Raw genomic sequence first — 25,181 nt, forward strand, 5'->3', positions numbered from 1 at the left:
ATGTGTTTGACTTAAAACAATTTCCAAACACTTTGAAATATGCTTATCTTGATGAGAAAAAGATATATCCTGTTATTATTAGTGCTAACCTTTCAGAACATGAAGAAGAAAGATTATTGAAAGTTCTAAGGAAGCACCGAGCTGCAATTGGATATACTCTTGATGATCTTAAGGGCATTAGTCCCACTCTATGTCAGCACAAGATTAATATGGAACCTGATGCTAAACCCGTTGTTGATCACCAACGTTGGTTAAATCCGAAGATGGAAGAAGTGGTAAGAACAGAAATATTGAAACTTCTAGAAGCGGGTATAATCTATCCTATAGCTGATAGTAGATGGGTAAGTCATGTACATTGTGTCCCCAATAAGGGAGGTATTACTGTTGTTCCTAATGATAAGAATGAACTTATTCCACAAAGAATTGTCATAGGCTATAGAATGGTAGTTGATTTTAGAAAATTAAAAAAAGCAACTAGAAAATATCATTACCCTCTGCCTTTTATTGATATAATGTTAGAAAGACTATCTAAGCACACACACATTTTTGCTTTCTTGATGGATATTCTGGTTTTTCACAAATACCTGTTTCACAACCTGATCAAGAAAAGACCACTTTTACTTGTACTTTTGGAACTTATGCTTATAGATGTATGCCTTTTGGTTTATGTAATGCACCTGCTACCTTTCAAAGATGTATGACTGCTATATTCTCTGATTTCTTTGAAAAGATTGTTGAGGTTTTCATCGATGACTTTTCTGTTTATGGGAAGTCTTTTGATGATTGTTTAAGCAATCTTTATCGAGTTTTGCACAGATGTGAACAAACAAATCTTGTCTTGAATTGGGAGAAGTGCCACTTTATGGTTAATGAAGGTATTGTTTTGGGCCATAAAATTTCTGAAAGAGGCATTGAGGTGGACAAAGCCAAGGTTGATGCAATTGAGAAAATGCCATGTCCTAAAGATATCAAAGGTATTCGTAGTTTCCTTGGTCATGCTAGTTTCTATAGGAGGTTTATCAAAGACTTTTCTAAAATTTCTAGGCCTCTTACAAATCTTTTGCAAAAGGATATTCCTTTTGTGTTTGTTGATGATTGTTTGGAAGCCTTCGAAACACTAAAGAAAGCCTTAATTACTGCACCTGTTGTTCAACCACCTGATTGGAACTTGCCTTTTGAGATTATGTGTGATGCTAGTGATTATGTTGTTGGTGTTGTTCTAGGATAAAGAGTTGATAAGAAATTGAATGTTATCCATTATGCTAGTAAAACTCTGGACAATGCTCAACGAAATTATGCTACTACTGAAAAATAATTCTTAGCAGTAGTGTTTGCTTGTGATAAATACAGATCTTACATTGTTGATTGTAAAGTTATTGTTCACACTAATCATGCTGCTATTAAATATCTTATGGAAAAGAAAGATGCTAAACCTAGACTCATTAGGTGGGTTCTTCTGTTACAAGAATTTGATTTGCATATCACTAATAGGAAAGGAGCAGAGAACCCCGTAGCTGAAAACTTGTCTAGGCTTGAAAATATTCTTGATGACCCACAACCTATTAATGATAGCTTTCCTGATGAACAATTAGCTGCAATAAATGTTTCTAATAGTACACCTTGGTATGCTGATTATGCTAATTATATTGTTGATAAATACATGTAACACCCCAAAAATAGGGTTATCGATTTTTGTGATGTCATTCCTTCCTAGCTTTTCTCTCCCAGATTTTTCCTCTGGAATTTGGCAAATGACCAGGTGAATCTAGTCTATCCTCAACCTCTGAGTGCCTTTCCCATGTCCTTGTGCCAGCTTGCCATTATTGAGTAAACCCCGAACCTCTTTGAAACCCTAGCTCTGAAATATTGGAACTGGGAATCCTGCCTTTGTTTTACAAAGGAGCCATCATTTCCCTTGCTCTGTTGATCCTCCAAATATTCCTAGATATCATCCTTCCCTCATAAACCCTAGATGTGCAAAATATTGCTAAGTCATATGCAATATTTCTCCTCTAGAACTAATTCCTGATTCTGTCCTTATGAGGAATTAAATCCAAGAAAATATCTATCCATCTCCCAAGGTCATGAAAACTTGTGGAGACATTCTTTGTGATCATATGAAGCTCTCATAAAATATTGGCCATCACTAAGTAGGGAAAAATGCCTTTTTCCTATTTAAAGCCAATATTCCATTTTGGGGCCTTTCCAAAGGAACTACCATTTTGGTAGCTAGTAAAACTCCCAAATAATTTTTGGAGTTTCTCATATCCATATTTTCATTATTTCCATCAAAACATCAAGTTCCCCAATTCAAAAATTAAGCACAATATCCCTTTGCAAATTCTGTCCAGATTTTCTGTTTGCAAAGCAAGTGCTTGATTCCTTGTTTCCCTTGAGTTGTAATTTTGCAGAGTGGTTCATTATGATAAATCATCCTTGTCCACCAAAATTTAGCCCATTCCATCAATCCATTCTTCCTCGGTAAATTATTTAAGATCCTGTCCAGATTGGAGCATTGTGAAGGAAGTACCATTTATATTTAGGCAAATGGTATGGAACTTTTACAGTGACTTCATATGCCTAAATCATTAGTCTCCTCCAAGTTGATCCATTTCCATCTAGCCAATCAACCCCGGCATCATCTTCTTCATTTCTGGTCAGAATGCCAAGTTACAAAGGAAGTACCCCCTTGACTTATTTGTTTGTGCTGAATTTTGGCCAGGATGGTGACCTTAGTGAGTGGTCAACCTCAACCAAAGATCATGACAAGAGGTGCACTGTGGTGGTCACACCACAGCACAAACACCTTGTTGTTGGAGACTATTTGGCTTTGGTTTGGTCACATCATTGCTCCCCGGTGCTGTCCAGATGCATAGGTCAACTCAGAGCAGTGTGTAGATGAGCCTAGACATCTTTTGGCATGGAGTGTGGTGTGGAAATGTCGTGGCACCGCGGTGACCATGTGCAGAGCGTGCCAAAACCAAGCTTTGTGCATCGAGGTTGACGGGAGCATGTCTCCAGCGAGTTCCAGCTTGTCCGGGAGTGTCGTAGAGTTTTTCCCGGCGTGCGTGAACACTCTGGAGACCTCTACCCCTTGTTCCCTTGCTCATGGAGGTGGCTAGCGACGGAATCTCGCCATGGATTCTCGGAGCTTCTCCCGGCGTTGCGAGAACCTTCACCCGGAGCTATTTAAGGCGTCCTCGAGCCTCTCCCGGGAACCCTCGAGCCCCAGTAGCCTCCTCGCCCCCTTCTGCCGAGCTCCCCGTGCTCTTCTCACCGCCATGGCCATGGCACTGCAGCCGCCGCTGGCCTTGCTCCGGCCGTCCCCGGCAGCAAGGCCACCTCCCACGGGCGCGGTGTGGCACGGGGCATCGACCTCAGCCACCGGTCCCAACTCCCGCGCGGCGGAGCGACGGCAACCACGATGGCCGACGCCTCCCCTGGCCCTCTCGCGATGAAGAGAGGAAGGAGATGAGCAGGAGAGAGAGAAGGGGAGGAGAGAGAAAGAGGGGATAGGGTGGGTCCCACCCGTCAGCCGGCTAAGAAGTCAACCCCTCGGGCCCGCACGTTTTTAAGTGAAGGCGTAAAGTGTAAAGTACGCTTTCGGTTTACCGAAAGCGTATTTTCCGAAATGTGCCTTCTGTTTAAACCCTGTCGGCCGAACTGCTTAAGTAGTGGACGTTCACTGGTTTAGACCGAAACAGAATATGTTTTTTATTTATTTTCTGCCTAAACAACGAATAGCCATAACTTTTCGCTTGTAGCTCCCATTGAGGTAAAACCAGCGCCCACGTCTTCGTCTCGTCGAGCCCGTCTCGATAGTATGATTTTCTTAATATGTTTGCACAGTAGAAATGATTTTTTTGCCCTTGCCCTACGATTGAGCCCTCCGAGAGGGAAACCTCTCCGGCAAATCTTCCTGATGTTTTGTCGCGCTTCTTCCCGGAGTATTTGTCGACCCTCAGGCAAACCAACCTCTTACCATGAGCTCCAGACTTGCGTGATAACTTTGTGTGTACTCTGTATGTTTATCTGTATCACCTGTTAGTCTGCATTTGCATATAATTGTGATGACATTAGTACTAGTTACAAGTATTACTTTTCATCTAATATATGCCCTCAAACTTTGCTCTGTGATGCCATTGCATATTTAATTTATAATGCTTATGACTGAGTGTATAGTAATGCGATGTATGAGATGCTGACGAACCCTTGCTCGCATTTTCTTCAATAACGGCACCATGCCTGAGTCTGAGCTATTTTCGGCCGTCCGGGGTGGATGCCAACTTTATATTTCTCTTGTGAGCAGCTAGCTCATGTTCTGAGCTGCTTTTCGACCGTCACGGGCAACTATTGAATTTCTTTCCGTGGAAGTGATCCTATGCTTTGAGCTGTTCTTCGGCCGTCTTAGGGAACTGCTACATTCTTCTTATCAACACCGTCTCATGCTCTGAGCTGCTTTCCAGCCGTCTTGAGTCGGGGTTGAGTTATTCCGGTAATGTCCCGGATATGTGTTGTAAAGACCGTTCTGGTGGCTACCGATTTATTTGTCGATTTTATGCGAGGGTTCCGAAGGTCTAACTTATAGCTAGAATCTGTAAAGTAATAGTTTGCCATTTACATTATACTGTTGAGATTACTGTCTATGATTACTTTGTGTTTCATCCGACAGTTTATGGATATGGATTAACAGTAGTGGCTTGAGCTTATCAATTATCGGATTGCTATGACATCGTAGCGTCAGCTATGACAGATAATATTCGGGATAGGATACCTAGTTGGTTGATCAGAGTCACCTGTCCGGGCTCATCAGTGCAACAACATTTGCCGATATGGGACGGTCTTGACTTGGTCTGATCGCGTGCTCTTTCACCGGTACCTCCAAAGAGAGAGGATTATGCTCGCTTGCTACCCTTATCAGGTAGGCAGTGATAACCCTGTGAGCCAGTTGAGTTATTTGTGTCGGCGTCCTCGGATGGGACAGTTTAGTTTGGCTACGACGGTGGCAGGTGTCACGAGGACACAGGGCCACCTAGGGCAGGACTCCGGGGAAGGATGAATGCCGGTGGTACGATGAAAGAGTCACGGGTCAGACAAATTTCGTTGGAGCAACATTGATCCACCCGAATGTGATCACGAGGTCAGTGCTCCATAGTGTGGGTAAAGTATGCAAACTCTGCAGAGTGTCAAATCTATTGGAATAGCCGCGTCCACAGTATTGAACAGCCTGACCAGACCTCAGTAGATGATCAACCATATCAGTGTTAGTAATGATGGTAGAACTCGTCTCGTGTGAACATCAGAGAATGTTGATAACATGATGTGTTGACCAATAGAAGACTACATGATGAATGGTCAGATGACCATGCGATGGGATTTGGATCCGTTCTGATTAGATTACGAATATGTCGAGGGTTGTGAGACTAACCCAGAAGAGAGTAAGTTGATATTCGGTGACAGTAACCTGGTTAAGCATTTGTTGTGATCTGATTTAAATGTATTTTTATTTTTTGTATGAGTGTGTTTGTAAGGACATGGATAATATTATTAATACTTAATATATGCTAATTACTACAGGGAAAAGAAACATTCTTCGTTTCGTTTAGAACTTTGTTTCCTTAACGAACGGGCGTACTGTCTGTATCTGTTTACAGCGTTTCGAATCAAAGAATCGAAAAAGAACCAAACGAGAAAAACAGTCTTGATTCCTCGTTGAAGCCAATCAACCAAGCCAATATGTACAGCAAAGAATGGAACGGACAAAACGGCGGTGCCGCCTAGCTAACACGAGCCCGACACGACCACCGCCACACACGCACATCACGGCATGCTTTCCTAGTCGTCCGAGTAATACAGCCCCTCCACCTCGGAGCCGGCCATCCACGTGGACGACGACGACGAGCCGGAGCCGCCGCCGTCGGAGGAGAGCGAGAGGGACCTCCGGTAGCTGTACAGCACGGCGCCGGGCGGCCGGCGCGCCATCCAGCCGCCGCGCCCGGACGCCGGCATGTGGTACTGGTCCGGCTCCGGCAGCGGTAGGCAGAAGAAGACGTAGAGGCAGTCGGCCAGGCGCTCCAGCTCCCGCGCGGGCGGCGTGAGCAGCGCGCGCAGCACCTCGTCGGCCCGCAGCCGCCGCCGCTGCCCCGGCCGCGGCGCGCCCTGGCACAGCTCCGCCGGCACCATCGCCGCCGCCGCCAGCCACGCGCCGCTGAACACCATCCAGCCGGCCCTCTGTCGCTGCTGCTGCTTCCTCCTCGCGGCCCTCGCTGATCGTCGCGTGCCGTTTTATTTGGCGCCGTCGGCCGGTTGCGTGCGCGGGCTTTGGTTTGCGTGGAGTGCGGGGGGAGGGGAGGGGAGGGAAGTGGTGGCGTGGAAGGGAGCGCGCGCGGGCAGTTTATATGTATGTCAGCGGCGGGGAAGGCGCAGGTGGCCGTCGGGGTGGGTTTGTCTTGTAAGTATGTGCCGGCGCGGTCGTCGTCGACTCGTCGCTTCCGCCGGCGGGCGCACGGCCTGCGCCGAGGAGGTTTCGTTGGGTTTTCCGCGTTCCGGGGCTGTGTTTTGACCGGTTGTGGGTGGTGTCGCACCAGCAGGTGCAAGCAAGGGGCCCGTTCGATAATCCACCGCTTCTAGAATTTGCGAAGCTGCTGTTTGCTCACTTTATTATTTTACACCATAGCTCCGTCCACTCCCAGAGCGGAGCCTGGTCGGTCGTCTCATCGTACGGTGGAGCATGTTGTGGCCAAGTGCCGTGGCCATCGTGAATGGTTCATGTATCGCCGACGGAACGGGAGAAGGATTGACCCGGTAAAGAAGCCACACCTCGTCGCCCCGCTCAGCCAAAACCATTTGCCGTACCCGGCGTTCCAATGTCACGAGGTAAGAGTTTTTTTTAAACATAATACAGACGCAAGTGTTTATGTACACATGCATACAGTCATTCATATGAACTACATATGTACACTCTACCTTTACGAGCATCTTCGAAAGACTGGACCAATATATCATGCTGAGATTTATAGTCATCATAGGTGTCTCGTCGTCGACAAAAATGTATCCTCACACTGAAAACATATCGTCAAAAATTCTGAAATAAATTCAAAAATAATGCAAGCATCAACACTTAAACCTTAATGAATTGGACATACCACTGTCCCTCTAACCATTTAATCACGATTTTTTTTTAACCATAAGTTGATTTGCCACGAATTAAGAGTTAGATGTCAATTGTACTGAATTGTACTGCACGTGGATTGCAGGCCACGGAATAAGTTGATTTTTTTTCAACCATAAGTTGATTTTTTTTCAACCATAAGTTGATTTTCCACGTGCGGATCCATTCAATCCAGGGTCTGCAATCCACGTGCGGATCCATTCGACCACCCATCGTATTCCGTGGCCTGCTGAATTGTACTGTATTATCCTTCTTTTATTTACTTTTGAGGGAAAGGTGAAGTGGGTCTTATTGTCCTGGCATGGCAAGATGTATGAGCGGCCTTCATTGACCAGATAAACATTTCAAGATATGCGCTTCCTGTCACTTCCTCCGTTCCTAAATACTCTATAAATCTTTACGCATTTATTATTTCGAGTTAGCATTCGCTTCGGATAATGCACGAACGTACTACAGGTTTTTATTTTAAATTTGGATTGAAGGGATACTACAATCGTTTTGGTCTGTGCTGCAAGCAATAAGGCAGACGAGTCTCAATAATTGGAAAATTGAAATGGTCAGCATGCTGTTGCACCTCATCACAACAACCAGGAACCAGCACAAGGTTGTAAGGCGAATAAATTAGCAACAAACTCCTACTACCCCTGCTGCTCTGGATGCCATTGCAATTTGCACAATACATTTTCCTAGCGCGGCTAAGATAAGTTAAAAGGACAGAAACTACGAGTAAGACAGATCAACGCACACAATAAATCTGAACAAGCACAGAAAAAAAAACTGCCAGCGCTTGACTTATTCTGGCGCTAATCTAGTAGAAATACTCTCTATAGCATGACAACAGGCTCATGGCTTCCGTCACCGTCTACTCGTGCAGAAAGCCTTTCTCCTCGAGATAAGTAATCACTTGTGTCGCCATGTCGGAAGGCGAAGGGCACACGCCATCCACTTCCTTGATCTCAATCTGCAACGAAAGGAAAGTATTCATGCTTGGCAACTGCTTGTCAACGGTAGGAAAGAGCATCCGAAGAGATCACGACCTACTTCTCACAAGCGGCTTAGCTGTATTATACTCCATCCGTCCACAAATACTCTGAACCGGATGTATACAGTGTGGTTGTTCACTCATTTTAGACCGTATGTAGTCCATATTAAAATATTCAAAACATCTTATATTCGTGACAGAGGGAGTATTAAACATAACTACTCCCTCCGATCCAAATTAATTATCGCAGCTTTAGTACAGTTTTGTACTCCCTCCATCAATTAATTTGGATTGGAGGGAGTGCTATGAATTGTATGAATTTGAGTGTCTCCTGCGGCTGCAAATTCGACATTTACGATGGAGTATCTACTCCCTCCGTTTAAGTCTTTTTAGAGTCTTCACTTTTTAGAGTCTTCACTGCGAACTACATATGGATGTATATAGACATACTTTAGAGGATAGATTCACTCATTTTGCTCTGTATATAGTCCGTTGTGGAATCTCTAGAAAGACTTATATTTAGGAACGTAGGAAGTACGATAAAGACCAGCTTATGCATTCAACTGGTATACATGGTAATAATCATATCAAACATCGAGCATATTGACCATTCTCTTTGCCTAACATGTTAAGCATGCGCTCTTGACTATGCTTAAAAAATGATGAATCATGTCCCATTTTCCCAATCCAATCATTTTAGGCTAGAATATCAGTGAGCCAACTATTAAATATATGAAAGAAGAAACAAATCATATTAACACCTTAAATAATGCACACTTTGACCATGCGAAAATGATAGCACTTAGCATGTACTCCCTCCGTCCCAAAATTCTTGTCTTAGGTTTGTCTAGAAATGAATGCATCTAAATACTAAAACGTGTTTAGATACATTCATATCTAGACAAATCTAACACAAGAATTTTGGGACGGAGGGAGTATAAGTCTTTCTAGAGATTCCACTACGAACTACATACAGATGAATAGACATACTTTAGAGCGTAGATTCACTCATTTTACTCCGTATGTAGTCTATAGTGGAATCTCTAGAAAGACTTATACTCCCTCCATCCGGAATTACTTGTCGCACAACTGAATAAAAATGGATGTATCTAGAACTAAAATCCATTCTTATGACAATTATTTCCGGACGGAGGGAGTATTTAGGAACGGAGGGAGTACTATGTAATATGATGGTGTACCTCGCAATTTAATGGCGCTTCATATGGGTCATCAATACCAGTAAACCCTGCAGAAAGACAAAATTAGAGTTTGAAAGTGAAGCATGAGTGCACTACACAAGGTTTAACAAGACATGCCGAAAATTTAATTGCATGATTATTTGAAAAGAACGGTCAAACAAAGCCAACAGAGTGAAAATAAGTACTGGTACAAAATGTTCCCCTTCATAAAATGTGGAGCTTACACAAAAATATGAGAGGCAAAGGAGGGTTTCAGATTTATTATTTTTCTTTACATTTTCTATTTCCAACTAGATAACAGCCTAACCCAACTTACAAATGCACATACATACACTGAAAAAGATGTTTAATAATTGACACACCGAAAAAGATGTTTAATACTATACAAAACCTTTCATCTTCTCTTTCTATAACAGCCTAACCCAGTTCAATTGTTCTTGTCTTAAGCATTAGAGGAGAACTTGATTGATGGAGCTCCTAGAAACTCACAGCACAAATATCAATCAATTATAAGAAAATCAAATAGAGTTTGAGGCAACTTTGGTATTCCAATGGCGATGGCTAGTTGTGCAGTTAGACAGAACCTTGCCTACAAACGGTGATCCCACAATGATCATACATAACACCATTACACAATGAAAATATTAATCTACATAGAATGTGCATCAAACCATCTGAGCATGGCTGCGAGCTTGCAATTACAAATCACAATCCTCACAGAATTGACGGTTTCAAGACTTGGACAATGACCGAGTATAGTATTTTCCTATGCGGTTTTGCTTTCCCGAAATATGCATAGTGTGGTTCAATTTGATTAGTGGAATTACTCAAGTGAAGATATGGCTATGGCCTAATAAAAAACAGGAAATGTTTTCGCTAAACTGAAGAGTGAAGCACTCATCGATTATTTTTAGCTTGGACATCAAAGATTATATGAGAATCTCACCCTTTATTTTTCCTGCACGAGCAAGCTTGTAAAGGCCCTTTGGATCCCTTGCTTCACACAATTCCAAGGACATGTTCAAGAAAACCTGTAAAAATTCACGGGAGTTTGTTCAGTAGTCATGACAAAAACCCAGTAGGAAGCTAAGTTCAATACAGACGAAGGTAAAATAAGAAGAACCCCTTACTTCAATAAAACTACCGTCTGACAACAGTGCACGACAAGACTCTCGGTCTCTCCTATATGGAGATATAAAACTAGCAATGCACACTAGACCTGCATCTGCAAATAGCTTTGCAACTTCACCTGCTCAAAAATAGTTGAAACAAAATGTAAGTGCCAATGGGTGAACAGTAAAAGATAATAACACAAGCATGATTATTATGTCTACAATTTTTTATCTTCATGAGAACTTTGTTAGATCTACAAATACAGTTCTGTGCTCAGGAGATACTTGCCAACTCTGCGTATATTTTCAGCACGATCTTCAGCTGCGAACCCAAGATCCTTGTTAAGACCATGTCTTAAGTTATCGCCATCAAGAACATACGCAAGCTTCCCTCTTGTATGGAGCTCTCGACCTAATGTGCATGCCAAGGTACTTTTACCTTGACAAGGTGAAGTATAACAATATAAAATTAGATAAAGGAACTAATAAAGCATCAGTAAAATAAAAGAAGTTTACGTCGAGAATAAATGCTACTTCCTCTGTCCCGAATTACTTGTCTCAGATTTGTCTAGATACAGATGTGGATGTACAACTGTATCTAGACAAATCTAAGACAAGTACTCCCTCCGTTCCTAAATATAAGTCTTTCTAGAGATTTCACTAGTGAACTACATACGGATGTATATAGACATATTTTAGAATGTAGATTCACTCATTTTGCTCCGTATGTAGACCATTAGTGAAATCTCTTAAAAGACTTATATTTAGGAACGGAGGGAGTAATTCGGGACGGAGGTAATACATTATTATGAATTTCTAGTTGCGCAAATTGTCTCTTCAAATAACAGAGTTCTGATTTACTGCAAAGTTAGACATTGGTGAAGACAAACGAAATACTAGCAAGCACGCAAGCACGATGAACATCAGCCACATAGATAGCATAAATATATTAATATATTCTACTCTTGACAATTTTAAGAGTTGCCCTTTCACCACTTGGAAGTTATTTTGTGATGAATTTAATACTTGAATATGATGTAACGGACCTATAAAGATGGACTGAACAATAATAATATGAAAAAAAATAACAGCTAAATTATGAAGAGTCCTAAAATTGACCCCTTTTGGCCTTAATTAATTGTGTCAAGCTGAAATGATCAATCTAAAGTAAGATATACCGGTCTGTAGGTAAAAAAATGTAGTTGAATGACCCATACTTGAATAACTCAAAAAATGCACCCGCATTTCATGAAGCACACATCACAACCTAGGTAATCTTGAATTACCTGAACCACTAAGGCCTGTAATCCAAACAACACACCCTTTCTGCTTCAGTAGATTTTGCCGGTCAGTCTTGCCCACTGGGCAATCATGCCAGAAGATATTTGATGACTTTGGCACAGTTGACGACATCTCCAAAGCTCTGTTCTCGCCTTCTACACGATTACAGCCATTAACACGACAATAAGAAAAGGCACAATGACGATATAAATGATCTTACAGACAAGAAGGCTAAACAGAAATATCCATTGCCAATGTCATCAAGTAGAAGCAATTCTTCCTTGAGCTCCATGATGATGAGAAGTCAGCTACCACCTACCAGTGAACGATATAACAAGGAGAAGGGATTGTGCATTCTAAGCCCAGGTCAAGATTTCAATAGAAAACAATTCCACTAGGCACTACTATATGCCGGCAGACCACTAGTAGTAGCATGAAAGATAAACATTTCCAGCGTGGTAACCGCCCCTAAAACAGCCACGCCCCGCTGATCCAGAATCCCCTCAAAGGGCCCCGTCAAAATGCGACTGAACGGCCAGGCTCCCCGATCACCAGGCAGCAACCGCATTGGATCAGATCATCAGATTGCCCAAGGAGCGGAGCGGAAACGAAACGAAAAGGAGATGAAGGTACGCGCCTAGGTTGACCCCGACGTGCCCCGCGCTCGACCGGGGACCGGCGCATTCGGCGCGGGAGTCCCGGGCCCGTACCGGCGGGGGCGGCGCCCCGCCCGCTATCCTCCCCGCGGAGGAGGGCGAGTGGCGGAGGCGCGGGAGCAACCCTAGATCCGCTGGGCCTCCGCCGCTTGAAGAGAAGGAGGAGGCGGCGCGCGGTTGGCGAGGGCGCCAGCTGCTGCTGCACGCGCGGTGCGGGCCTGCGGTGGAGGCGGTGAGGCCGCCAGTGGCGCGCGGGCGTGGTGCTGCTGCCGCTGCTGCTGCTTCCATCGGGGAAGGAAGGAGGAGTGATGGTCACGCCGGGCCTTTTTGTTTTCTGGAATTGCTTTTGGGCCAGTGGCCCGTTACTTGCTATTTTTGGCGGCCAAGTTCTGAGGTGGAAGCATATTAGCAGTCGCCATGACCGATGAACCATGTCACTGAACCTTGTACGTGAGTGCGTCTTGGTGCATCCTGCAACGGATCCATCGTGTTTGACCGCTCAACAAAGGGTTCCCAACTCTGAAACATGGCATCAGTTCCTCTTCTTCCCGGTTGCATTGCATGCGGTTTTCCCGCAAAAAGATCTACTCCCTTCGTTTCTAAATATAAGTCCTTTAAGATATTTAGGAACGGAGGGAGTACTGTATTCGTGAGTGTGTTGTGCGGCCGATCATAGTTTACACTTCCCATACGGAAAATTTGGGGTATGCATTCAGCGATCAAAACTCACAAGCATCATGTTCTGTTTTTCCGGCTCCTCCACCACGCCGTGCATTTATACGGGTGAAACAATCATTATAAAAGCAGAGAAAATGTGATTTTGCTAATAAAAAACATTTCGCGTTTACACGCCGGCGAAAGCGTTCCGCCGCTCGCTATCGCTCGCTCCGTCAGATCCCCCGCCTCCTTTAGATCCCCGCTCGTGTCTAGTTTTTTTTTCCTTTCTTCTCTGCTTCTTCTTTCTTTCGTCTCCATCAGATCCATTTTGTTTTCGTCGGATCCATGATGAACAGAAAAGCTACAACCGGCTACGCGGGAGCTAGCAGATGGAGGAGCTGCAAAACAGAAACGCGACGGAGGGCGGGTGATTCCATGACCGGCAGGTGATATTGCTGCACGGGGACCTGTAGGAATGGTGTCGCCAATGCTACAACCACGTACCACAAAAGCTACAAGCGTCCAAAAAAGCTACAACCCGTTGATCAAAAAAGCTACAACCACGTCCGTCGAAGTTACAACCAAAGTTCGTCGGAGTTGTAGCCGGAGTTGCAACCATGATGGAAAATACTACTACCGTTATATAAATTTGCTACATCCGTCAGTCTGTTTTGTTGCAACCGTATTTTTTTTTGCTACGACCGTTGGCATGGCAGAGCTGTAAGCATGATGGAAAAATGTTGCAACCATGTGTTATACAAATTTGCTACATCCGTCGTTCTATTTTTTATTGCAACCGTATTGTTCTTTTGCTACTATTGACAAAAAAAATTGCTTGGGAGGCGAGATGTTGGTGGTGGGTTGCTGCGAACCACGACGTCGGCGGCGAGCGCGGTGAGCAGGCTGACGATGTGGGACGACGACGACGAGCGAGCGGGAGCGCAGACGGCGACGCGTGCGAGATGTAGGGGAAACGGGGGATCGGGGATGTTCGTTGAGCTGCGTGAGGAGGATGAAAGAGCATGGGGGAGATCCAACGATGTGAGAGCTTCCAATCGTACGATTGCGTTGTGACCGACGCGCCGGCGCCCGGTACTGTCCTTTTGTTAAACTCATTAGTTGAGTTTTAGTTATGTCTAGTTTACTTTTTATAGTCATTGAATATGATACTTTAGAATGCATGTGTACTGATGTGATTGTATCTGTTTTTTGTTTTTCTTGTAACCATTAAATTATATCTCATCTAGATGAGTTCTAGGCATTTTCGATAAAATAACGCAGTGAATTTACACTTCGAAACATCTAGCAGCTCGTCTTATACTCTTATTACACCACATGCATGAAATATGTGGCGTCAGCCAACTTCCGTCGGTGCATGCACACGCCACCTCAATTCTCAACCAGGAATAACAACCAACCAAAGAACACAAGAAAGATCCGGCACCAAAACTAGACCTCCACATTCTCAATTCTCAACCAACAATAATCATGCCACGGCCGCCCCATTCCCCCGACGGCATCGGTCGCCGGCCGGCTGGCCGCAGCGGCAGCCACGCACGCTAGACGCTAGCTGCATGCCTGCATCTCGATCTCGCCCGCTCGCTCCATCGCTACTCGGCGGCGGCGCCTTGGTCGAAGTTGAGCGCGTAGCTCTTGGAGTCGTAGCTGAACCCCGCCTTCCTCCTCCTCGCCGCCCCTCCGCCGCCGCCGCCGCCCCTCCTCCTCGCCATGATCTCCTGCGCGACCACCTTCCACCGCAGCTTCGCCCTGGCCGAGCGCTCCTCCTGCGCGATGCGCCTGATCTCCTCGCCCTCGCCGCTCGCGCTCAGCGCCCTGTACTCCAGCCGCCGGGCCGACGACGCCCGAGACAGCGACCGCCCGAAGCACCCGAAGCTCTGCGGCATGAACTCGTCGTCGCTGCACGCCATCGCCGCCGCGGCCGGCGTCTGGTGCACCAGGCTGGCCATGGGAATGCAAGAAGAAGATAGGCGCCGATCAGGGTATAGGACGCAGGGTCAGTGGGTAGAGGCTGGACGCGATCAATGGTGGAGGAGGAGGAGTGTGATCTGCTAGATCCATAGATGGATATATAATGGGCCTGCTGCCCGGGCGCGGCGATGAACTGTCGGATCTCGAACGGCGCCATGGCAGCATGGCCCGAGATTAGGTAGCCTTGTTTATTGGCCGCGGTCCATAAAGAAATGGCAAGGTGCAGGAGAGCAAGTGTACCCGAACGCCCTTGTTTTCATCCTGCATTTGGCGCCATCAGGGAATTCCTGCCGGGCTTTGACTGCGCGCAACGTGACGCCATGTGCTTCTCATGAATGATTTAAGGGTACGGTACGTTTGTAAAGTAAAATGACAGCGATGATGCCTAGGAAACGTCCGGCTGCCTTAGAGCAAGTACAATAGTATAATCAGCTGCTCGTTATAAGCCATTGTCATGTCATCTATAGCTCACCTTATAGCCAACATGTACAATAGTTCATTGTAAAAGTGTAATACTTCTTTATTATATGTTCCACCTTTCATACTCACAAAATGCCTAGGAGCACGTGCTAGAGCTGGCTCTTAGCTAAGAGCCTGCTTACCTTCTCTCTCCTCTTCTCTTTCATCTAACTAAACAAAAATATGTTAGTTTATTCCTTATAGTCAGCTGACTCATCTCTATTGTACTTGCTCTTATGCCAACTCAGTGCACCAGCTGAACTGGCATATAAGTAGTATTTCCTTCGTTTTTAAATATAAATCTTTTATTTTTTTATTATAAACTACATATAAAACAAAATGAATGAATCTAGACTTTAAAATACATCTATATACATTTATATGTAGTTCGTAGTATAATCTTTTATAAAACTTATATTTAAGAAGAAAGGGAGTACAAATTAAGGAGGGTGCGTACTAGGTAGTGAAGGAAAATCTCAAACTTTCTAACAACCAGGAACTAGCAGCTGCATCTAAGAAAAATATGGCAGCAAGTATGTATGTCGCAAACCTGCATGTTCACTGAACAAGAAGTGAGTCAATTGCACAAAACTATCACATTTGCGGTTAGGTTTGCAGAATCCATCAAGTCGTTAATTCGTTGCAAAAAAGCACTGCTTTTTCACTAATCTTATTGCAAAAAAGCACAGATTGGATGATTTGGTCTATTTAATAGATTTTTTGACAAGTGGCGCCTCATTGTTAGGAGCTGACATTGTAAAAATTTAACATACACACCGCTGAAATAAATAAATAAACGCAGTCAACCCCTTCCCGACCCCGCATGTGAACGAGTTGCGCATCGGCAACGACGCGGTCATAGTTGGCGGCACTCCTCGACAACGGCCGGGTCGGCGGCATGCAGCACGCGGCGGGAGGTGGATCAGAGGAGCAGGGTCGGCCCGTGCACAGCCGCGCGACATCTGCCATGGATGAATCTTGGAGGTCCACCGGTATGCTCTCGCCAGCGAGCACCAGCAGAAACGACGGCGACGACCCAGGCCACGCCCCCCCTGCTCCGCCGACGCCGTGATTTCCTCCTCCGCCCACTGCTTCGCCCGGCCGCCCTGCTCTCCCCCCGCCTCGGCCCCAGCCCTGCCCTGCTTGACCCCGGCCCCGCCGTGCTTCGCCGCTGCTCTGACTCCAGCCCTCGCGTCCCTTTCGGCGACGATGACGTGGGGTTTCCGGCGGCGGGGACAGGAGCCAATGGGGGCGATGCGTGGGCAGGTGCAACGAGCGGTTGCCTCCTCCCGATGGCGCAGGGGTTGATTGCTTTTTTATTTCAAGATTGAGGGGTGTGTATGATATTTGTTTGCCAGGACAACTTCTTATAGCCCGGTCCTACATGTCAGAAAGTGATTAAAGGGATCAAACCATCTCACGAGCGCTTTTTGCAACGGCTTAGCAGATTCTTTGATGTTTTCTAAAACGGATTAATGAATTAATGTTTTTCTGCAAACCTAACCGGAGATGTGGTGGTTTCTTGCAATTGACTCACAAGAAGTTGAAGCCAAAGTTGTTTAAGTGTACAAACTTTATAGAATAAGTATGGTGGGATCACTATATCAGCAAAGCCAGTGGTGAAAGTGGTCCAAGGCCTAGAATATCACAAAACATCAACAAGACAACGGCATCTCCCGTAAACAAATGCGCACACCGAGCACGATATCAGCAGCTACCACAGTACTACGACAATCAAACCAAACCGCCCGACTTTGATTAAACCACCAGCCCTGACATGCATCTTGGTTGGCATCAACCCACACCAAATAACCCATCCCGCCGCAACCAACCGCTGATCATCGGCGGTCAGTCAAGGTCCCTAAACACGGCACTTGGAAATGTATGCAAGTTGAGGGGCAGCATATGCTGCCGATTTTAGTTATTAAGAAGAAACAAATCTACAGGGCAAGTGCGTACGGTATCTGCAATCTATTCGGATCAAGCATCCAACTTGGTTGAGATCATGCACGCACCATTATTCGGGACAGCCAGCGGCGCTGGTACCTGCTTGGTTTGATCAATCATCGCAAAGGGTTCAGCGTTTGTGTTACAAAAAAAAAAGCATGCCTGATTGCTTCATGTGCGGCGCACCATCTAACTGCTGGACTAAACGGACATGGTAGCAGATTGGAAGATCACACACATCTTTGGCGTATGGTCACTGTCTAAATCGGTGCTTGCTTTCAGTTAAGTTACTACTGGCCAAAAGAAGTTGGAAAGAAGATACTCCCCCTGTGAAACAAGTTTGGATTGTTCTAAGAAATATTTCCAACACCAATGATAGTTGCACCAAATATTCATGAGATCGGCACCAAGTAAGGTAAGCAGCACAATCAAGAACAAGGCAACGGTCTGGGCAATTGGCATACCGCCAACCGAAAAGTTTGATCACAGAAACATAGTAGCACGTGAAGAGACCCTTGGATGCTAGCATAGGTCATCTAGACAAACAAATGTCAGACAAAATCTTCCAAGACTTGTTAGTGCTATAATCGAAATGTCAAAGATCCATTTTTGCAATAATGGTAGTGCCACAATCGAAATGCGAATGCCTGCTGCACACAGGCATCTGAATGGAAAACTACATCATCGTTCAAGTCAACTGCTAAATTAGATAACTCGGACTCCAAGACCTAAGATTAACGGCATAGGCAAGAAAACGCGTAAGATTGACAGCTTAGACAGCAAAGCAGCTGCAAAGCTCATCATAGACAGCTGCAGCAATAGACAGAATCACCATTTGGAACTTATGTTTGGAAGCCACTCCCTCCGACCTTTTAGAGATTTCACTATAGAATACAGAATTCTGTTCCGTATACAGTTCGTAGTGAAATCTCTGAAATGTCTTATACTCCCTCTGTTTCTAAATATAAGTCTTTTAAGAAATTTCATTAAGGGTCTACATACAAAGTAAAATGAATGAATATATACTCTAAAGTACGTCTACATACTCCCTCTGTCCCAAAATTCTTGTCTTAGATTTGTTTAGATACGATGTATCTAGTCAAGTTTTAGTATTCAGATACATTCATTTCTAGACAAAGGTAAGAAGAATTTTAGAACGGAGGGAGTACATCCATATATAATCCATTAGTGGAATCTCTAGAAAGACTTATATTTAGAAACAGAGTGGGTAGGTATCTGATGTAATCTTAAGTTCCATCAAATAAATTATGATACGATCACACTAAGCAATTAGGTCCTGGAACCTTACGGGCTGGGAGGTACAGTAGAATTTTTCAAGCAGACTGTTTCGTGCGATGGTAAACCGGAAGCATCACAAAGGTAAGAGATATTACTGCACTGCGAGGTTTTAGTTCGTACACAGGAAACATCACAACCAAGAACAATACTCCCTCCGTCCAGAATTATTGTTGCGAAAATGGATAAAAATGGATGTATCTAGAACTAAAATACATTCATTTCTCCGGTAAGTAATTCTGTACGGAGGCAGCAAAAGATATGGATGGTATGTTTGATGTATAGTCGCAACTCACAACCCCGTGACCAGTGTCTTCAGTTAAGTCAAGGCCAAGGGATTTAAAAGGAAAATATTTCCCACTGAAACAAGTCCTATTGTCAGAAAAAACAGTTGGAACGCTAATAACCAACCATGATGCAATAGCATCACATATTTAAAAGATCGTCACCAAGTAAAGAAAACATAAACAACACAATGCCGCTACTCAGTCAGGATTTGGAACTCAATCAACGGCTGGCTGGGGATTCCTTCACAAATCAACTCATGGGCAGATCTTCCGTCTGTCCGCAAGTGCTGGGAGGTTGATGGTCCAGCCACCAGCACACGCAAAAAGGCATTAAAATCACTGAAGATGCTAATCTGCTGGGTAATTTGGAATGAGAGGAATGCCAGGGTATTTCAAAATAAAGCAACCTTGCCTACCCAAGTTGTTGCTTCCATCAAGGCTGGGTAATTTGGAATGAGAGGAATGCCAGGGTATTTCAAAATAAAGCAACCTTGCCTACCCAAGTTGTTGCTTCCATCAAGGTAGAGGCACAATTATGGATAAAAGCTGGAGCTAAGCACTTTGGGAACATTTTTCAGGGAGGTACTTAACTTGTTTCCCACTTCGACCTGAGTGGCCTTGTAACCGCAACCTTGTACTGCTCTCTTCTTAATTAATGCGATGAGGCAAATCTTTTGCCTCCGTTTCAAAAAAATAAATAAACAACACAATCAATAACAGCAAATGGTTTGAGTACTTGATGCAATAATCTTAGTGCTACAATCGAAATGTGCATCTGTTGCACATAGGCATCTGAATTGTAAGTAACATCTTTCAAGCTCACTGCTAAATTAGATTATAACCTCCAAGGCCTAAGATTATCAGCATAGAAAGAATAATAGCTACAGCTGCAAAGCTCATTCTAAAAGTACAGAACCACCATTTGGAAGCAATCTGACAATTTAAACTTTCATTGGAAAATTTATAGTATGCTCTCATTAACCGATTATTCCTCGATCATTACGAGCAAAAGGGGGACTACATGTCATAGGAAATGCAACAGGCCAGGTCAGTGATTCCAGGCCAATAGTTCAAGGAACAAAGAAACGCACGTAAAATCTCCAAATACTGGCAAAAGTGCAAATTAATGACCATAGGTTACCCTCCAACCCTATTTTCAGTTCAAAAGAATGAACTGGTTATCTAAAAATGATGCAATTTTGGGAAATTAGTTCATTTGATTAAGGTATTTATATATTGCAGGTTACGTTCCTACACAGGAAGCATCACAACCAAGAACGATTTGGTATAGATCCCTACATGCTATGAACAACTGATTTACACCTGATCTAATATATGAAATGTATTAGAACAGGACATCTTTTTCAGTCCAATAGTCAAGGAACAAAGAAACGCAAGTAAAATCTCCAGGCCAATAGTCCAAAGAGCAAAGAAATGTAAGTAAAACCTCAGACCAAATATTAATAATGGTGCGAAATATTGGCCTAAGGTTACCCTCCAACCCTCTTCAGTTCAAAAGAAGGGACTGGTTTTCCAAAGGTGGCATGATTTTGGCAAAGTTCATTTAAAAATATTTACCAGATTTACGTCATTACTTCATACTCCCTCTGTTCCTAAATACTCCCTCCGTCCCAAAATTCTTGTCTTAGACTTGTTAGATATAAATGTATCTAGTCACATTTTACTATTTAGATACATCAATTTCTAGACAAACCTAAGACAAGAATTTTGGGACGGGGGAGTATATGTCTTTTTAGAGATTTCACTAGAAGACTACATACAGAGCAAAATGAGTGAATCTACACTCTAGAGTATGTCTATATACATCCGTATGTAGTCCCCTAAAGAAACCTCTAAAAAAGACTTAAATTTAGGAACCAAGGGAGTAGTTCCTACACAGGAAGCACCACAACCAAGAACCAATAGCTGGTATGGATCCTAAATGCTATGAACAACTGATTTACCACTCGGCTAACATTAAAAGACCTCTTACCAAAGCAACACATTGTAAATAGTCTCAACTTCCAAGGATCAAAATCTAATCCACTCCCACTGAACTCTCGAAATACTCCTATCCAGGCACACGAGAGGTAATCGATAGGTTTAAAAGCTTACATTGCCAAAAGCATTGCTTACTACAGTACTTAACACAAAACCGAAGTCCAAAACTGCAGAGAATTACGTCGAAGAACCGAAGCTTAACCGAATCAGGCGACGAGGGTGCTCGCGGTGGTGGACTCGTACTTCCAGGCGGCGGGCATCTTCTTGGTGAGGCGGTAGTAGCGGGTGAGGCGGTGGACCCTGCTCTCGACGAGGATGAGGCGGAACTTGGCGTCGACGTCCGACCTGTTCCTCTCCAGGTGCTTCCTGATCGCAACGGCCTTCTTGATGAGGAAGTAGAGGTCCTCGGGCATCTCCGGCGCGAGCCCGCGCGCCTTGAGCAGGCGCACGATCTTGGCGCCGGTGACGGCCTTGGACAGCGGGATGCCGTGGCCGTCGCGGAGCAGGGCGCCGATCTGAGACGGCAGCTGGCCCTTCTTGGCGGCGCGCACGATCATCTCCTCCACGTCCGGCGCGGCTGTCTTGACCCAGGCCGGGGCCTCCCGCTTGTAGGGGATCACCGAGGACGACATCCCCTTCCCGTTGCTGTGCATGCGTCCCATGGCGGCGAGGAGGGAGGTGGGGGGAGAAGCGGCTGTGGCGGCGGAGAGGGAAACCTAGCAAAAATGGGGCGGTGCCCTTCGCTGCCAAGCCAGTCAGTTATATCTGCTCGCGTTGCAAACTGGGCTTAGCCCATAATGTTTTGGACGCGAATACCGCGCGATCGCGACCCAATATCCTCTCGCTGATCGCCCATCGAGCGCGAGGGCCAATCTTATTCGGCGCGCAAGTCGCTGTTTTAGGCTGCGTTTGGGACGTTGTTTTTTTCTACCCTTATACGAGTAACATTTTACACTTGCATTATACTCCTCCCGTTCCTAAATATAAGTCTTTTAAGCGATTTCACTAAAAGTCTACATACAAAGCAAAATGATTGAATCTATACTCTAAAGTATGTCTATATACATCCGTATGTAGTCCATTAGTGAAATCTCTACAAAAACTTATATTTAGGAACGGAGGGAGTACTAGCCTACAACCAAAATACATGTCAGGATTGTATTTCCATTCCGCTTCCCCAGCCTTCGTTTGAATTGTTGTTTTTTCCCGCCCTTGTAACCTGGCTGCCATAGCCTAAACTTTCAAAAGCACAAACTTTCAACAATAGCAGAATTTCAGCAACACTGAGTGCATTTTTAACAACATAAATTTTCAAATACGCACATACAGACTTAAAAACAGTACAGACTGCACTTTCACACATATTCCACACGTATAAAATGAGATAATTTTTTTATTTATATAACAGCACCACGACATAAAAAAATATATTTTTGCATTCATCTATTTGAACATAGTTCCGATAACTCATAGTGCTCAAAATCAACAGTTTAAATTACAAATTTATTGAGGCATAGTTGTCTCGTCTCGTCCGCTGCTACATAACCAAAGTTCGGATTCGTAATTGTTCAATCATTGTGCATTTAGACATAAAATATTTTAAAAAGATTAATCGTCGGCAATTGTTCAAGCAGTGAAGCAACATCTGGATAAGTAACAAGAGCAAGCTTGTCATGATCACCATACACTGCAAGCCAAACATTTGAATAAAATTATTAGTGGGGATCAATATCAAACATAGTGCTGAGAATTAGTGGGGATCAATACCAAACATACTAAGCATACATATATACTAGCAGCAGCAAAAGAAATAAAATGCACACTAACCAAACCATAGTATTGTTCAAAGCTGTCTGGTGATAAATATATACCATAAAAGAAATAAAATGCACACTTCCCGCAAATATAGAATGTGCAGATACAACATTCTCTCTGAGAAGTTTTGTTCCCAGCTCCAACACCTCTCTGTTTGCCTCCCTTGTTTGTAAAATAGATCATCCCACGATCCAGTAACAAATTAGTTTGACAAGGGTCATGGAATTATTTTATATTTTGTGCTAAAAATTAGGCTAGACATTTCCACGACGTCCAGAAAATAGCAGAGACCCCAACCAAACCAATTTCTTATCATTTTTAGGGAAACTTTTGATCTAGTTCCAAAAACATGATACACGTATATGCAACGTTTTCCAGATATGTGTATGCAGGTGATGGTCACTGATCAGTAGCGTAAAACATATGCTCAGCTTGATAAGGGCGTGTCCTGGCATGAATGATAATATGTGCGGGAATCACTGTGTCTGTGGCACCAGCTAGATAGGTCGGCACCCTCACATGCACGCAGCATACATGAATTACACACCACCTAATGCCATGCCCCTCAAGGACCACACCACGCATTTCGATAGGTGATAGCTAGTTAGTGAGGACAGTTAGGTTGGATAATCTTCTTTCATACATATAGCCATAAGGAGGCCGCAAAGGAAGCATGACTGAAGAGTGAAGAAGAACATGTTTCATCTCTAGCTTACGTATTTTAGTGATAAAATAAATGCAGTCTGTGGCTGGCTGAAGAAACTTGACTGCCCCCATAGCCTGAAAGATTGTACTACCAGTGTCCTATGCTCAAGTGTGCCTCTTGATGGGGGTTGATCAGATTGCTGTTTGAACACCTATATTTCCTAACGGGACACCACATAATATGGAATAAAGCTGATTTGGTGTCACATTAATTAACAACTCTGTTTGTCTAGCCTCAAGTTTCAAGCTAATTGTGTGTGCATATGTAGTGTAGATGAAGAGTAATGAGAATAGTGTTTCATTTCAAGTGACTTAACTGGAAAACTTGTATAACAATGTTTTCCCAGAATGTTAAGAGTAGAAAGGTTCCCATTTCTGCCTTTGTCATTCTTCAAGCACACGTTTCACGGTTGTGTCCACCCCATGACGAAAGAGATATGCATATTACCTAAACAACCTAAATAGCAGAACCAGCATGTGCTTGCATTGCAGAACAGAAGTAGACCCAAGGACTGGGTCCTTGGGTACTTAGGTTCCAATGGGAGAACAAAACATACTAAAATAGTCAAAGATTAGCATCCCCAAGTGTGGTACTACAATGACCACACTTGGTTTCCGGATGCCTTTTCAACAAAGAAACTTGGAAGTAGTTCGATCCTGTGAGACCTGATACGTCTCAAACGTATCTATAATTTTTGATGGTTTCATGCTGTTATCTTGTCAACTTTGGATGTTTTATATACCTTTTATATCTTTTTTGGGACTAACTTATTAATCCAGTGCCAAGTGCCACTTCGTGTTTTTTCTGTGTTTTTGACTCTTCTCAGATCTGATTTTGGAACAGAGTCCAAACGGAATAAAATCCCCGAAATGAATTTTTCCAGAACAGAAGAAGATCGGGGGACTTGAGGGCCAAGGCAGGAGGCCCACAGGGAGCCCACAAGCCCTGTTACCGCGACCAGGGGGGCCCGCGGCCACCAGGCTTGTGGCCTCCCGGGAGCTCCCCTGCCCTAGCTCTTTGGCCTATATATTCCCTAAAATCCCAGAAAAAATCAGGGCGTCCACGAAACCACTTTTCCGCCGCCGCAAGCTTCCGTTTCCGCAATATCTCATCTGGAGACCCTTCCCGATGCCCTGCCGGAGGGGACTTTGGAGCTGGAGGGCTTCTACATCAACATCATTGCCTCTCCAATGACTCGTGAATAGTCTACTTCAGACCTACGGGTCCGTAGTTAGTAGCTAGATGGCTTCTTCTCTCTCTTGGATCTTCAATACAAAGTTCTCCATGATCTTCATGGAGATCTATCCGATGTAATCCTCTTGGCGGTGTGTTTGTCGAGATCCGATGAATTGTGGATTTGTGATCAGATTATCTATGAATTATATTTGAGTCTTCATTGATTTCTTATATGCATGATTTGATATCCTTGTAAGTCTCTCCGAGTCTTGGGTTTTGTTTGGCCAACTAGATCTATGATTCTTGAAATGGGAGAAGTGCTTGGTTTTGGGTTCATACCGTGCGGTGACCTTTTCTAGTGACAGAAGGGGCAGCAAGGCACGCATCGTGTTGTTGCCATCAAGGGTAACAAGATGGGCTTTCATCATAGATTTGAGATTGTCCATC

At 44.2% G+C, this 25,181-nt stretch overlaps 4 protein-coding genes across 4 annotated transcripts; all 4 read right to left on the reverse strand.

Moving 5' to 3' along the window:
• Positions 1–5,671: 5,671 nt before the first annotated feature.
• On the reverse strand, positions 5,672–6,580 carry LOC123429822. The gene has a single exon (XM_045113806.1). It carries the CDS (start codon positions 6,217–6,219, stop codon positions 5,836–5,838), a length of 384 nt encoding a protein of 127 aa, XP_044969741.1. The 5' UTR covers positions 6,220–6,580; the 3' UTR covers positions 5,672–5,835.
• A 1,199-nt stretch (positions 6,581–7,779) lies between these two features.
• LOC123425607 (adenylyl-sulfate kinase 3-like) lies at positions 7,780–12,715 on the reverse strand. The gene is made up of 7 exons (XM_045109301.1): positions 12,383–12,715; positions 11,751–11,900; positions 10,754–10,903; positions 10,483–10,601; positions 10,299–10,383; positions 9,353–9,399; positions 7,780–8,132 (listed from the first exon to the last, which is right to left on the reverse strand). Exons 1-7 carry the CDS (start codon positions 12,687–12,689, stop codon positions 8,034–8,036), a joined length of 957 nt encoding a protein of 318 aa, XP_044965236.1. The 5' UTR covers positions 12,690–12,715; the 3' UTR covers positions 7,780–8,033.
• Positions 12,716–14,343: 1,628 nt separating this feature from the next.
• On the reverse strand, positions 14,344–15,271 carry LOC123429823. Its single transcript, XM_045113807.1, has one exon. It carries the CDS (start codon positions 15,023–15,025, stop codon positions 14,669–14,671), a length of 357 nt encoding a protein of 118 aa, XP_044969742.1. The 5' UTR covers positions 15,026–15,271; the 3' UTR covers positions 14,344–14,668.
• A 5,724-nt stretch (positions 15,272–20,995) lies between these two features.
• Positions 20,996–21,785, reverse strand: LOC123425609 (40S ribosomal protein S13-1-like). The gene has a single exon (XM_045109303.1). It carries the CDS (start codon positions 21,697–21,699, stop codon positions 21,244–21,246), a length of 456 nt encoding a protein of 151 aa, XP_044965238.1. The 5' UTR covers positions 21,700–21,785; the 3' UTR covers positions 20,996–21,243.
• Between the last annotated feature and the right edge of the window lie 3,396 nt (positions 21,786–25,181).

This window comes from Hordeum vulgare, chromosome 2H (genome assembly GCF_904849725.1).
Source record: "Hordeum vulgare subsp. vulgare chromosome 2H, MorexV3_pseudomolecules_assembly, whole genome shotgun sequence".
Lineage (NCBI taxonomy): Eukaryota > Viridiplantae > Streptophyta > Magnoliopsida > Poales > Poaceae > Hordeum > Hordeum vulgare.

What these genes read in the sequence shown, in the direction of transcription:
- LOC123429822 (XM_045113806.1), bottom strand. Translation starts at nt 6,219, where the DNA reads ATGGTGTTCAGCGGCGCGTGGCTGGCGGCGGCGGCGATGGTGCCGGCG.
- LOC123425607 (XM_045109301.1), bottom strand. Translation starts at nt 12,689, where the DNA reads ATGGAAGCAGCAGCAGCGGCAGCAGCACCACGCCCGCGCGCCACTGGC. An exon ending in GCACGTCGGGGTCAACCTAG is followed by an intron (nt 11,901 to 12,382) that starts GCGCGTACCTTC and finishes GTAATCGTGTAG; the next exon opens with AAGGCGAGAACAGAGCTTTG. An exon ending in AAGCGCCATTAAATTGCGAG is followed by an intron (nt 8,133 to 9,352) that starts GTACACCATCAT and finishes CTTTCGTTGCAG; the next exon opens with ATTGAGATCAAGGAAGTGGA.
- LOC123429823 (XM_045113807.1), bottom strand. Translation starts at nt 15,025, where the DNA reads ATGGCCAGCCTGGTGCACCAGACGCCGGCCGCGGCGGCGATGGCGTGC.
- LOC123425609 (XM_045109303.1), bottom strand. Translation starts at nt 21,699, where the DNA reads ATGGGACGCATGCACAGCAACGGGAAGGGGATGTCGTCCTCGGTGATC.